This window comes from Oryzias melastigma, linkage group LG16 (genome assembly GCF_002922805.2).
Source record: "Oryzias melastigma strain HK-1 linkage group LG16, ASM292280v2, whole genome shotgun sequence".
In the NCBI taxonomy this organism is placed as follows: Eukaryota; Metazoa; Chordata; class Actinopteri; order Beloniformes; family Adrianichthyidae; genus Oryzias; species Oryzias melastigma.
In genome coordinates, this window is record NC_050527.1 from 7707182 (window position 1) to 7721288 (window position 14107).

Genomic DNA, 14107 nt, shown 5'->3' on the forward strand with positions numbered 1-14107 from the left:
CTCATCATCACCAGACATCACTGCGGTGGATGCCCTTTGAAATTCGTGTTTCCATTATGACTCTGACAGTGAGTCCTTCAATTAGCTGTCAGAAACACTGAAACCTGCTGCCTCCCCCATTTCCAATAAGCCAGGTCGCCTTGGTAACCTTTGGTTCATTCACCGGGGATGGATCATCCATCAAGAGTCAATAGTTAACGTGCGCTTTGTCCGCTCTCCATCCATCATCCGCGCATGGGTGCGTGTGCGCATACTTTCGGTGCATGAATGTGTATGTGAGATGTTATAGAGCTACCTCCGACCCCGCGGGCCCCTGACCCTGCCCCATCTGACAAATCTCCTCCTCCTCTCACCCTTTTTCTTCCGTCCTCTCGGCGGGGGGCGCAAAGCTCTGAGGGAGACACCGCCGGCTAACCCCATCCTTTATTTTAATCTCTGCCCCTCTCTCTCTGCGTGCCTCCTTCATGAGTGTTATTCCCTCTGACGCAGGCTCAGCTAAATCATCAGGTCGCAGCCAGAAGCTGGATCCCATTACCACGGTTTTGATTTTCACGGCGCAGTTCCGTGGCGCGCAGGAGGCGCACGGGGATCGGGGCGAGGGGCGTGAACTTGGCTTCCTTTTCTTCACAATCACATCCCACCCACACACGCACACACACACAGAGACACACACAACCGCTCTGCCAACCACTCAGTCTGCCAGTCTGGCAGTTGAGTAGCTCTTCCTTCGCACCGCCCTGCCAAGACGACATGTTCTGTCAACACTGAGGCCTGACTACATCCTCCCTGTTTTGAAATAACAGCGCTGACTGGATCAAAGTAATGCTCTTAACAATGCTATAATCAGACAAGTGGCAAAACACACGCCTACATATTTGTGCTGTCATATTTTACGCGCGGTAACCTCCAGGGCGCGCAGGATCCCGGGGCTCCAGGACGCGCGCAGCGCGCAGCGTTTGGCTCTCCAGCTTTAAAATCCACGTGTTGCCTGAAGGGGCGTGGCTGGCTTGAAATACGACGGACTTGTGTAGGTTCTAAGTTGGCCTTCGGGGCGGGTCCATATAAAAACGGGGCGTGCAGTCTTGTTCAAGTGTCTTAACTTGTAGCAGCCACTTGGAACACTCAGTGGATGCGGCGCGCACATCAGCTCACTCATCCTATTGAAGAGCAGAGGGGAAGTCAGACGATCCGAACCCATTTGAGCACTTTTACGCACGGACAACAGCCGGACCAGACTTCTTAACTTTTATTAATTTAAAAAATTCCTGCAGCCAAACATGGAGCGAAAAATCCCCGATTTTTCTGGCACCTGGGAGATGAAAAGTTCTGAGAACTTTGAGGAGCTCCTAAAAGCTTTAGGTAAGATCGTTTTGAGTCATTTTTTATATTGTTCTATGAGGTTTCAGCCCAAACACTCTTGTTCTGCATCTGTGCGCCATGGAGAGGTCACCCTGTCCCAAATGGGTGGGGGATCAAGCGGTACCCCAAACTCAGTCCTTGGACTGATGCCAGCATCACCCCCTCCTCCTCCTCCTCCTTGGCCTTCCCCTCTAACACAATAGAGACAAGCGGCTGTACTTCTGTCCGTGTCACAACCTTAGAAAATTGTGTGGGTGCGCGTGAGGAGACCGTTATGACACAAAACAGTGCAGCAGCAGCAAGAGAAAACACCTGCTGCTCAGATTTGCTTTGCATGCACCCCCCCCCGCGCGTCACAGGGAGCGCGCGCACCCCAGCCGTTTCTCATGATCTTCCAGTGCACACCTGGAATTCATGTCATCGAGTGGTCCACACGCAGGAGGACAGAGATATGATTGAGCCAAACAAGGCTGCCTTTTATCCAATGCGCTCCTCACACGCGCTTTTTAGTCCACAGCGCATGGAGGTCACGGAAGCAGCCGTGAAAGGGCATCATTGTGCACCGATAACTACAGTGAAAGAGTGAAAAATTCCTAATGAAGTAATTAACAGGCAATTTCGGTCCAACAAGCAAATCTCCATCCCTCTGATTGAAGGGGATATGAAGGGGGGGAGTCTACAACAAAGAGGAAGACTGATATGATTGGGCACGACTGTCTCTTTCATGTGGATCTATGAGAATTTTATAATGCAAAATGTGCTGCACAAACCCTCTTCCCCGCATTCCTGCTTGGTTGCATTGAGTTGCAGAGAGGCCTCTGATCCGCCGTTTCATTAGGGCCACATCACAGCTGGATGCAGCCTGTCGGCACCCCTCATCTCCATTTATCCATCTTCTCCCACTCTGCCCGCCCACGATCCATCCTCCACTCTTTCCTCATTCCTCCTGCCTCCCTGTCTCCCAGGCCTCTGGCCTTTGACCCCTGACCCTGACCGTCTGTCTCACTGACTGCATATGCGACTCATCCACTATTTATGATTTTAAGCATTTCTGACTCTGATGATTTCCACAGATTGTCACTGAATGACAAACTTATAGTAATGACAGTGTCATTTCTATTATGACCATTTCAAACTGAGTTTTTTTGTGCAAAGATGCCCAGATTTGGAGAGGTGAAAATAAGTGAACGCTTTTAAAAACTTCCATTTAAACAAACTATTTAATGAAAATTGTGGCACGTTTTTCATTTCTTCACATAGAGCAAAATAAAATCTAAATATGTTTTTAGCAAAAATACTTTCAATTTTACATTTGAAGACTAGAAATAAGTCTATAGAATAAAAAGTCAGTCTTGTTTGTCTGAAATGTTACATATTTTCACTTTTCAAAGCTCACTGTAAACTTTTAGATGTAAATCATGTGAGCAGTAGAATTACACAAACAGTGATCTTATTCAGAAGTACAAACCACTGTGGTTTTCATCAAAGAAACCAAGTCTGTTCTTTTAATTTGGTCCTTAAGGCCGTGAAGTTCAAGTAGCCACAGGTTGTTGCTGCAGATTGACAATGGCTTATAACGTGATTTAGTCAATCAAGAAATGAGAGTTCTGAAAAAGTGCATATTATTGGTTTTATGTGGAGCTTGCAAGCTTAGCGTGTAGGTTACTTTTTCTTTGCATCATCAAATGATCTTTATCTCAGAAGTTTTATAATCCACGTGTTTAATACTGACACAGCAGAAGCTGTACAGGTGATAAAAGTGAAAGCTGGAAGCCCCGCTGCGACTGCGCATATCTGTTTTTATATATTTACACTTGCTGACAGGTGGGAATCTGCATGAGGTGAGAAGTGTGAAACCCAACTCGACAGTGCACACAAGCTTCCCCTCGCACTTGGAAGACTTCTTCACACACAGAGCACTGACCCTCGGCTGTCTGCTCTGCCCCTCCAACACATCCCTCCACTCCTCCTTTCCCACGATGCAGCAGCAACTCTTTTGAACTTATTTCACTAAAAACTTTTATCTTTGTTTGTAACTTTTTGCCAAAAAAAGTGCTATAAGAATTCCCCACAACGTGACACATTACAACCATAAAACTAGCTTTAAATGAGTAAAAACTGATTTGTAAATATTAAAATTGTATTTTTCTCTGTGCAAAAGAGGTTTTTGAAGTTTCTTATCACCACAATCGAGCTTATCTGTATGTTTTCTCTGAGGCTGCTGGAAGTTGGAAAAAGGAGAGTGATGTTTATCTCAGAAAGCATAAATCATCACGTTGGTTGGAGCGCTGCAGCGTGTTTGCGTGCGTGCTTCAGTGATTAGGTCTGAGGGGAACACAGATGTGCAGACATGCTTTGTCTAATGACCTCATTGTTTCCTCTGCTGTCATCACTGCGCAGACTTCTCTCTTTTCATTCTAAATTAGCACGCCAGAGAACTCGCAGAGTGAGACTGCATGCTCTTTAGGGTCTGTGGGATTTTTTTTTTCTTTTTCTGAAGCTGCTCTCACATTATTCGTCAGGTGTGAACGTGATGCTGCGCATGATTGCGGTGAAGGCGGCCTCCAAGCCACTAGTGGAGATCACGCAAGATGGAGAGACGCTGTCGATTAAGACGTCGACTACAGTTCGCACCACTCACATCACCTTCACGGTGGGACAGGAGTTCAACGAAAGCACGGTGGATGGGCGTCCATGCACGGTACAGAGAAAAGGCACTGATCTGAGCTTCATCTTGAGCTAAATCTTTTGGATATAATCTCTGTCTGGACCATTATGATGTTTGGGTGATGGTCTATAGTGGTACACTACACTTAAGAGATCCTCTTCAACTCCAGTGCGTCTCAGTTTCCTCGTCTTGCCCTTTCCTGCCCTCTGTCCCTCCCTAATTCTCCCCATTATCCCATGGATGGCCTCTGTCTGGCCGTATCCAAAGCAAACACAAGCGAGCAGCCAGGGCTTCACGCCACCCAGGATGAGCGCATCACAACTTATCACCTCTGCTGCAGCTGTCCTGCCTCCCTCTATCAGACATTCCCTCATTAAGTCTTCCCATTCAGCTGCGCGTGCATTCATCTCTACACTTTTCCCTTCTTTTACCTTTTTGATGCACTCAGAGTTTTCCGGTTTGGGAAACGGACAACAAGATCAGCTGTGAGCAGACGCTGCAGAAAGGAGACGGACCCAAAACGTCCTGGACCCGAGAGATCACCAGTGACGGCAAACTGATTCTGGTAAGACGAACTTAAAACTTTTTTTTCTTTTTTTTTCATTTGTTAAGGAAAACTTAGGGTTCTGTTGCAGTGGCAATAAATCTGGTTACTGGTTCATAAAACAACTTAACAGAGCTAAAGGCCACAAACTGTCAGACTTATGGCTTCGTTTTGTCTTTTGTTGCTTTATTCTTCACAATTTTGCATAAATTTGCCCAAACGTGAGTTACCATGTGGTCAGCAGCCAATAAAAATCTGTCAATTTGGACAAAAAAGTGTGTAAATTGCCAAAACAGGCCTTTGTGTGTGTGTTTTTTTCTGAACTTCCAGCAATAAACTGAAATAAAATGTATATATTTTAAAAGGAATTACAGCAATCAGAGTACTCACTTTTATTTAGCAAAATAATTGTACGCACAATGTTTTCCACAATTTCACTTGTTTTATTGTTCTATCCGCAAAATGTGTAAGAAATAAAACCTTTCTAGGTAAAGATTCACTCAAAATTTTGACTTTGCAAAAACATACCAATACGGAAACATGTCTAAATTAGCCAAAAGCAGCTAGCACAATGCTAAAATGTTAGCTAAACTCCAAATTAGCCAAAAACTGGAATATTGTCTAAACTAGCCAAAAACAGCTAGCATAATGCTAAAATGTTAGCTAAATTCAAAATTAGCCAAAAACTGGAAACATGTATAAATTAGCCAAAAGCAGCTAGCACAATGCTAAAATGTTAGCTAAACTCAAAATTAGACAAAAACTGGAAACATGTGTAAATTAGCTAAAAACAGCTAGCGTAATGCTAAAATGTTAGCTAAACTCCAAATTAGCTGAAAGGAAATGCGGATTATTAACACGTTTTGAAGTGCAAAAAGTTTTTGAGGGATTTTGAAGGAAAGAAAAGTGGCTCGTATGAGCTGCTTTTCCCCCTTTAGAATCAGCTGTAATTATGTTGATTGTGTTAACAGTTGAAAAGTTACAGTATGTTAAAGATTTTGTGTTAAAGCCAACGACGCCTCAGGTAAGGCAAGGCAAGGTTATTCGTATAGCACATTTCATGTACAGAGACAATTCAAAGTGCTTTACATAAAACATTAGAAACAATAAAAGAAATAGTAAAAATGAATCATTAAAATAAAATTAAAAGAAAGTTAAAAGATTTTAATTTAAAACAAGCATAGATAAACAGTGCGGTGTTAAGGGGTTAACGGCACACAGACACTAAACACAGCCCTCCCACTGGTAAATAAGATTTTAATTGAGCTACTTGTAAATAAAAGGAGCATTTACAAGGACGTGCTTACTCAGCGGTTGGCAATAAGTTAAGTCTTGACTCACTTAAGAATTAAACCCACAAGAGCCTTCATGAAGCCAGCAGTTGTTTATATGTGAGACGTTTTCTTTTTCTTTTTCTCTTGCATTTTTTTTTTTTTTTTTAATAATAGCTGGATCCCATGATGCTTTGGGTTAACTCACCTAATTATTGAAAATAATCTCAAATTGGAGCTTGGTTTGTTGGCTTCTGTTGGGGAGAAAACGGACTTTTCAAAGCTCTGATTGTAAGTTTTCTCATTACCTGCCCTGGTTGCTCTCTCTTTCTTTGCAGACCATGAGAGCAGACGATGTGATTTGCACCAGAGTGTACGAGCGACAATGAAAAGAGCACTACTCCCTTCTCGTCCTTCCAGCAGCCTCTTCCTCTTTCCCATCACGTCCTCCAACACTACTTCTTATGCTAGTTATAGTTTGACACTTTCCCCTGTAACTTTATCCATTTATAAAGTGTAGAAGTTGCGTGTCGCACACATTTTTTTTTTTTGTGGCCCTGTGCCTCCAGAGTGCCTCAACAAGAGTGTTAAACATGCAAATGTTTGCTTCACAGCATGCTGGATTTTTCCTAGTCTCATGTCTGAGGCTTTGTTTGTGCGACTTGTGTGTGTGTTTGATGGTTGTGTGGGAGCAGACGAGGTGTGAGTCTAAATCTGTAGATGTGTAAACCAATCTTTGAGCTCTTCCAGTATCAGGTCAGCTTTGATGTGTCCAGCTGACCTCTCTGTTTCCGAAGCCACGCCCCCTTCGATTTTTCTATCTCATTCTAATATTGTTTATTTATTACTACACTAGAATTGGTTTTTACTTTGTGTCTCTTTTATATGAAACAGGATTGCAACACTTTCTATGAGGAAAACAATAAACCACATCTTTAAGTCCGCCTCATGTCGACTTTTGGAGCCAAAAAAACTTGCAGAGAAGCATTTCCTGTTGCCGTTTAGTTTATGATTTGTGTACGTAGCTGCAGAATTTGTCTGCATTAGGTTGCTCTGTCTTATTTTAGGAGTCATGTCTGCTGTCTACAACCAGAATAACTTGTCTGCACTCTCAGAGGCTCCTTCACCGCCTCGTTAGTTTTCATTCTGCCCACCCAACTTCTGCCTAAAGATCCTCATATTTCTGCAGGTTTTATGCAGATCAACACATAGATAAGCTGCAGGAATATTTAACATATATTTAATGTTTTGTTTTTCAATATGATCTGCCTTTTAGCTAATATTAATCCTATTTTTTTCTAAGAGAGCAATAAGAATTACTGAAACCTTCACTTAGTAGGAAAATATAAAATCAAAATGTACAAAAATCTTTTAAAAATAGGTTAAAATATTCTGTCTCTAACAGGTCTAGTAAAACAAAACTAGACAATGAGCAGACGTGCACATCTCTTATTACTTTTGTTATATATTTTTGTTATTTACAATGGAAAAGAGCAGAAATTATATTTTTTGTTGTTAGTTTTAGAAGTTTTAATTGAGATAATTCAAACTTTTTAGAGCACCACAATCTCTAAAGTAAATGAGCATTTATAGCAAAGTGAGCCAACAGATCTGCTTTTATTTGGCATAAGGAAACTAAGGAAATAATAAAAAAAAAAGTCCAACCAGGTGAACTAAAACTGACCCACCCAACAGGAAACACTTAAACCATGGACACAAGAGGGGGGTAACTTCAAAATAACAAAGAAAACTTAAACACATTCACAGAAGAAACCAATTATTAGTAATTTTGACATTGAACAGAAAGAAAGCTAAACTCAGGCTTGAGAAGCTATTTTAAATGAACAAAAGAAACGGCTAAATTAAAAGTATAAACTCCTTGGTTCTCCCCATCTTCTTCCAATGGAACAATCCAGAAAGTTGTACTTCCCAAACCACAACTCAGTCCAGCGAACAGAAACTCAGAAAAAGATAGAAGAAGAAGAAGAATATCAGATAAAGATTAAATAAATGTTTCGACAAATCATTAAGTTACTGTTTCAATAAAACAAAATATGTGTATAATGTAAATATATGTTATGTAATTCAATAAACAAAAGAAAATATTCACGAAAAGTCAATCTTCCATCAAAGACAACTTTGTAAGAATACTCTTAAAAAAAAAAAATGAAGAAAGTTCATCAGCTGTCTTCTTTGGTGATGAGATTGACTAAAAGAAAATAAAAAATGACTAGAAAAAAATGAAGCCCAAAACATGATGGTGAAAAGTCCTTTTCTGTTCTTGTCTAACCCCATATTTTTATCTTTACATGTCCTTTCATCCCACATTTTTTGTGTTTTATTTCTTAAATAATTTCTTAAATCAACACTTATCACAATTATTTATGTAAAACTATCTAAAGCAAGAAAACATTACTATATGAAAGCAAACATCCCTTAATATCCAAGAACATTGTTAAAGTTTCTTGGCACTTAATTTCAAGAAGAAGGAAAATTCATTTTCATTATTTGGTGACCCCAATTTAGTTCCTTACTGATGTCCCACGCTCCAAACAATGTTTGTAACCCTGGCCCCCCGTCGCGACCGGGGTCAAAGGTTCATGTTCTTCCTCTAATCTGTCACCCATCTGTACATGTCAGGATACGTACACATCAAGGGGGGCGCTGATTTTCTCAATCACGCCATAATCCAAATCCCTGTTTAAGACACATCTGTTGTTATGCCAACCTCCACGGATTATAAGTCAAATTTGGGTCAGCGTGCTAGTCGGACGATGAGTTTTTGGGAACGGTCAGTGTGGGCACGTCTCCCGTGGCAGGAAATGCCAGTTGCAGGTACAGCTGATTGACAGCAGATGTGTTCAACAATGAGCAGGGCAGCGCGGTCCTTGAACATGGAGGATTGAGGGGGTGCAAATTTAGCCCTCATGAACACTCGTGTCAAACTCTTTCCACAAACAAAAATCTTGAAATCTAGAAACATAAAAAAAGCATCTAAAAGACGCATCTCTACTTCATTTCTCCTCTCCTTGCCCTGCAGCTGTGTGCAGTTACAGTGTGACCCCAATAAAGTCCCCTTCTCTGCCTCCTGCTCTAATAAAAAGAGTAAATAACTACCCCTCCCTCACTGTTTATTACCCCCTGGGGCAGTAAAAGGCAGCTGTCTGGCCCCCTTCAAAACGCCCAGCCTGAACCGGACCCTTGTAAAAATGAAAACACACACACATTAACATGCCAAAGGAAAAACACATTCTGGGAAGTGTTCACACATACCAGTAGACACTCGCAATATATGTGCGGCTCGTAAAACCCCGCCGAGCGGACGCACTGAGGAACAAAGGTAAAAAATGGATAATAAGAGGGAAATAATGGAGGTATTAACGCAATAAAAGTGGAAATTTACCACATTTTAATCTCCAAGTAGACCAAACAATCAGTTTTGCAACCGGTCTTTGTAGCAGAGCAGGTTAGTTTAGGTGCCTGAGGGGGGGGGGGAACCACAGCCTGACACAGCCCTGTGATGGATGACTTATCTGCAGGGATGAGAGGAGAGTGTGTGCGCTTGTCGACATACTTGAGTGCATGTCACAAAAGTCAAGACCAGTGATTTGTGATCTGTTTGAAAGAGCTATCCGGAAAAAGAGGGTCAAGTGGATCCTGAGTTGGACTGAAAGGAAACGAGTGCTTTCAAAGGAAAATGCAGGAGGGCGGGGCCAATGAGGAGCATACCTGTCACCTCTTCGTGGGAAGAACATCCACTCAGGTGACCCTTATCGACTAGGGCTGGTTATAATTTCATGAAACTATTTGAATTCAAAAAAATCTTGAATCCAATTTATTTTTCGATTCTTTAAATCAATTCAATTTTGAGTTTACACATTTATACACATTTATTAATATTCTACTATATGTTTTTAATATATATTTATATTAATCTGATACAGTTCACATTAATATCATACATTACATGGTTTCTCAAAAGGAGAAGTTCTAACAAAAATGTTCAGATCAATAACATTGTAAACATTGTTCTGCTTCTCCTGGAGGGTGTTTCAGTTTGGCCACTAGGTGGTGATCACGCTTTAGCAGTACACCTTATTCCAGAAGAACGTATCACCACAAATGGTTACTTTAAAAAATATTTCCTTATAGGGGTTGGAAAAGGTCATATATATAAAGATTAGTCAGAAATGTATGTCTACGTCGACCGAGCGTTAGCATTTCCTATAGGAAATTCCATTAAACGTTAGCTGCACGTGCTAAATCGATTTATATTTTTATTAATCGATTATTGATCTGTAAAGCTTAAATCGATTCAAATCGATTAAATCAGCCCAGCCCTTTTATTGACAGAAACAACCTCCACAAACTGATATCAAACTTGAGTAAAAGTGTGTCAACCATGACCGGACCACCCAGGAGCTCTGAAGACCTTCTGCAGAGCATCTGTCAGTACACTGCATCCAAAACACACTTGAGCTCTCGTGTCACACTTCATGCAGGTTTGTGGTTAGCCCATTTAGCTATGCAAGGATCATTATGACCCAAAAAAACTACTTTTTTTAGACACAAAATGCAGGGTTCAAGTGTGAATCCTTCTTTTCTGTGCCTGAAGATGACGCCCATAGAAGTGCTCAGACGCTCAGGTCAGCAATTTTAAAGACTTTACTCACTTTAACATCTAGTCAGAGCTTCATCCCACCAGGGGAAATTAAATTAAGGATGATCCCCGCCGAGAAGCAGAGAGCAAGGGGGAAAAGTAGGAGAAAGCTCTGTGGGCTGTATCACCAAACTAATATCAGCACTCTGGTATGAGCAAACTCATCCTTCCTCTGAGAACAGAGCCTCATAGTATACCCAACAGAATGAAGTCTTTGTGGCGCTGAAGAATGTACCAACAAATCTGATTAAATACTTTTAACGCTGAACTCTAGATAAACTGAGGATCACTGCAATATAAGACATAGCAGAAGACAGAAGAAAAGTGAAGGTGAAATCCAAGAAGGACTGTCAGAGACACTGATCTAACGCTGGGAAACGGACTCTCTCTGGCTCTAATGTAAGCGCTGATGTCAGCGCTCGCCATTCAACATCCCAACGACAAAGTTCATAACAAGTTAAGACTCTAGTACAGGAGTGATGAACACATTTATGTCTGAAAGGCCGATATTTAAAAACTCGATAACCGATTCAGTAAAAGGAACCTTTTTTCTTCTTCTTTTGCCTCACCGCTGAATTGAAGGTTCTGTGAAATTCTTTCCTTGGTTCGCTTTTCGCTAATTCCTGCCAAAAAGTAATTGCAAAGTTTGGAATTACAGCTTTTGGGCTCAAATTTGCAATGTTAAAATTTTGGTCTGGGCTCCTCTCCACTCTTTAAAAAGACATCCAGAGAATGCTGAGACGTGGATTTCTCTCTAGTTGGAGCTTGGAAGGCATGAAAACATTTGAAAGTGTTTAGCTTTTTATGAGCCTGATATGCCGTTTAATAAATTGTCTGCAAATAATTAGATGAACGGGATGAAAACACATTTCTGGATTGCTTTTTTTTTTCATTGTATTTGTTTTGTTGGTTCATTCTTTTTACATGAGCTGTATTTCACCTTTTTCACGTGCATAGATGTTCCTGCTGGAGCTCTTTAGCTCTTTGTCTCTCTAGTATGGAAAGAAAATAGACTCACACCAATTTATGTGGCTAATTCTTGATTTGTGTGTAATTCTTGATTTGTGTGTGCGTAATCCTTGATTTGTGTGTAATTCTTGATTTGTACATAATTCTTGATTTTGTATGTAATTCTTGATTTGTGCATAATTCTTGATTTGTGTGTAATTCTTGATTTGTGCATAATTCTTGATTTTGTGTGTATTTCTTGATTTGTGTGTAACTTTGGATTTGTGTGCATAATTCTTGATTTGTGTGTAATTCTTGATTTGTGTGTAATTCTTGATTTGTGCATAATTCTTGATTTGTGTGTAATTCTTGATTTGTGTGTAACTTTGGATTTGTGTGCATAATTCTTGATTTGTGTGTAATTCTTGATTTGTGTGTAATTCTTAATTTGTGCATAATTCTTGATTTTGTGTGTAATTCTTGATTTGTGCATAATTCTTGATTTGTGTGTAACTTTGGATTTGTGTGCATAATTCTTGATTTGTGTGTAATTCTTGATTTGTGTGTGCATAAGTCTTGATTTGTTCATTATTCTTGATTTGTGTGTGCATAAGTCTTGATTTGTGTGTAATTCTTGATTTGTGTGTGCATAAGTCTTGATTTGTTCATTATTCTTGATTTGTGCATGATTCTTGATTTGTGTGTGCATAAGTCTTGATTTGTTCATTATTCTTGATTTGTTCATTATTCTTGATTTGTGTGTGCATAAGTCTTGATTTGTGTGTAATTCTTAATTTGTGTGTATCTTTGGATTTGTGTGTGTAATCCTTGATTTGTGAGTAATTCTTAATTTGTGTGTAACCTTGGATTTGTGTGTGCATAATCCTTGATTTTTTCATTATTCTTGATTTGTGCGTGATTCTTGATTTTGTGCGCGTGTAATTTTTGATTTCTAACTCATACAATACATTTTGTGCACAACTTTTGTATTTACAATTGTGCATTCACTTGTACAAAAAATACAAATATTTTTACACCCACAATTTAAGATTACAACAGCTTGAAACAACTACACATGCAAATCTTTGAAAAGTATGTACAAATTGCTTGTTACGCACTCTAGATCACATTTACACACAAATCTGATGTGAGACACCTTCATGTTTGTGAGATTTGTGTATAAGTGATGTTTTAAATGCGGCTAGAATGCTGGGTCATAAGAGTTTTCTCATCAGCCGCATTGAACTTAGAGTATGAATAATATCTGGTGAAAATATTTTCCTACTTTCTTAAACAGATATGCCCAAAATTAATTTTAAAGAATCTAAAAAAGCGATTTTTGTTAAGGATTTGTGTGTGTCATTTTAAGTTTTTCATCTGTAAATTGTATTTGTTATTTTTTTTAATTCATACTTTTTGTACATGTAAATACACAATTGAAAGTGCACAAAGTTACAGATAAAATGTATCGTAAGAGCTACAAATCAAGAATTATGCACACACAAATCCAGATGTACCCACACACAAATCTTGGTGAGTCTATTTTATCCCCATACTCTTGTCTTATTCCTAACAAACCCGCTGCTTTCAGATTTATTTGAAGATTTGTTGTGTATTTTGGGGGACACAGAGGGCACTCTCACAGTGTCGAGTGCTACAAATGTTCACACCTTTGTTTGGTTTGGTCAAGTTCACACTACATTCTTGAGCGGACCAAATCTCCTGGAAACTTCACACGATCACAACAGCTGCTCCACTTAGAATACCAGGGAACAAAAAGACAATAAATAAATAAATGTTGTGTGGTGCCATCTTGTTCTTAGTGAACTTTAACAGACAACATGTGTTTTAACCTTTTTGTAAAGCGCATTTCTTCATGTTCCTGAGCATTTTTTTATGTTTTATTTTTCTATCTGCTAACATACTTAGTTGATTTTGGTTTATTTTTGCTCCTCTTTGTTTTGCTGGACAGTCTGTTTGTATTCATGCTGTTGCTGGACCCTAAGAAGTCACTTACATGCAAAATCCATTTCACTAAAGTTCCAATAAAGCTGATCACCCATGGAAACAAACGGATCTGGATCACACTTTAGCTTCATTGTGATTTTTTTTAACACTTTAGATGTTACCGGTGATGTTCAGTCCAATGAGGCACATTTTCTTTGTGATTTTGGGCCATATAAATAAAATTGAATTGAATTGAACTGAAAAATCAAAGTAAAGCACAAAATCCTTACAGTACCCCTCCCCAAAAGGGCTGATCCCAGATGCCCAAAAATACTAGAGGAGGGGAATATGAAGCAGTGACCTTTCTCAGGAACAGATATGACATGAAGACATGAAGAGGAGCAGCACAGGGTGTTGGACTGAAATGAAAACAGCAGTGGATGATCAGCATGAACCAGGAGTGACTGATAGAACTCAGAACACGACCAAAACCAAGAGCACAAAGAAAAAACAAAGTAAAGCACAGAATTCTCACATAAGGTAAGTCAAAGAATATTAACGCTAAAACCAAAGCTCTTGTGTTTAAAGGGTTAAATTCTCTTTTGGCATAAATCTGTGGGTCTGGCTTTAATGAATATCATGCGTTTTCTGTTTTTTTTTGACTAAATACCTCGCGCCTCGCGTTTAATTTATCTGAGATGCAAAATCAC

General features: G+C 39.8%; 1 protein-coding gene across 1 annotated transcript; it reads left to right on the top strand.

Annotated features, from left to right (window-relative positions):
• The first annotated feature begins 1079 nt into the window (after positions 1-1079).
• Positions 1080-6781, top strand: crabp2a (cellular retinoic acid binding protein 2, a). Its single transcript, XM_024266945.2, has 4 exons — positions 1080-1359; positions 3882-4060; positions 4476-4592; positions 6181-6781. Exons 1-4 carry the CDS (start codon positions 1278-1280, stop codon positions 6229-6231), a joined length of 429 nt encoding a protein of 142 aa, XP_024122713.1. The 5' UTR covers positions 1080-1277; the 3' UTR covers positions 6232-6781.
• The last annotated feature ends 7326 nt before the right edge of the window (positions 6782-14107 follow it).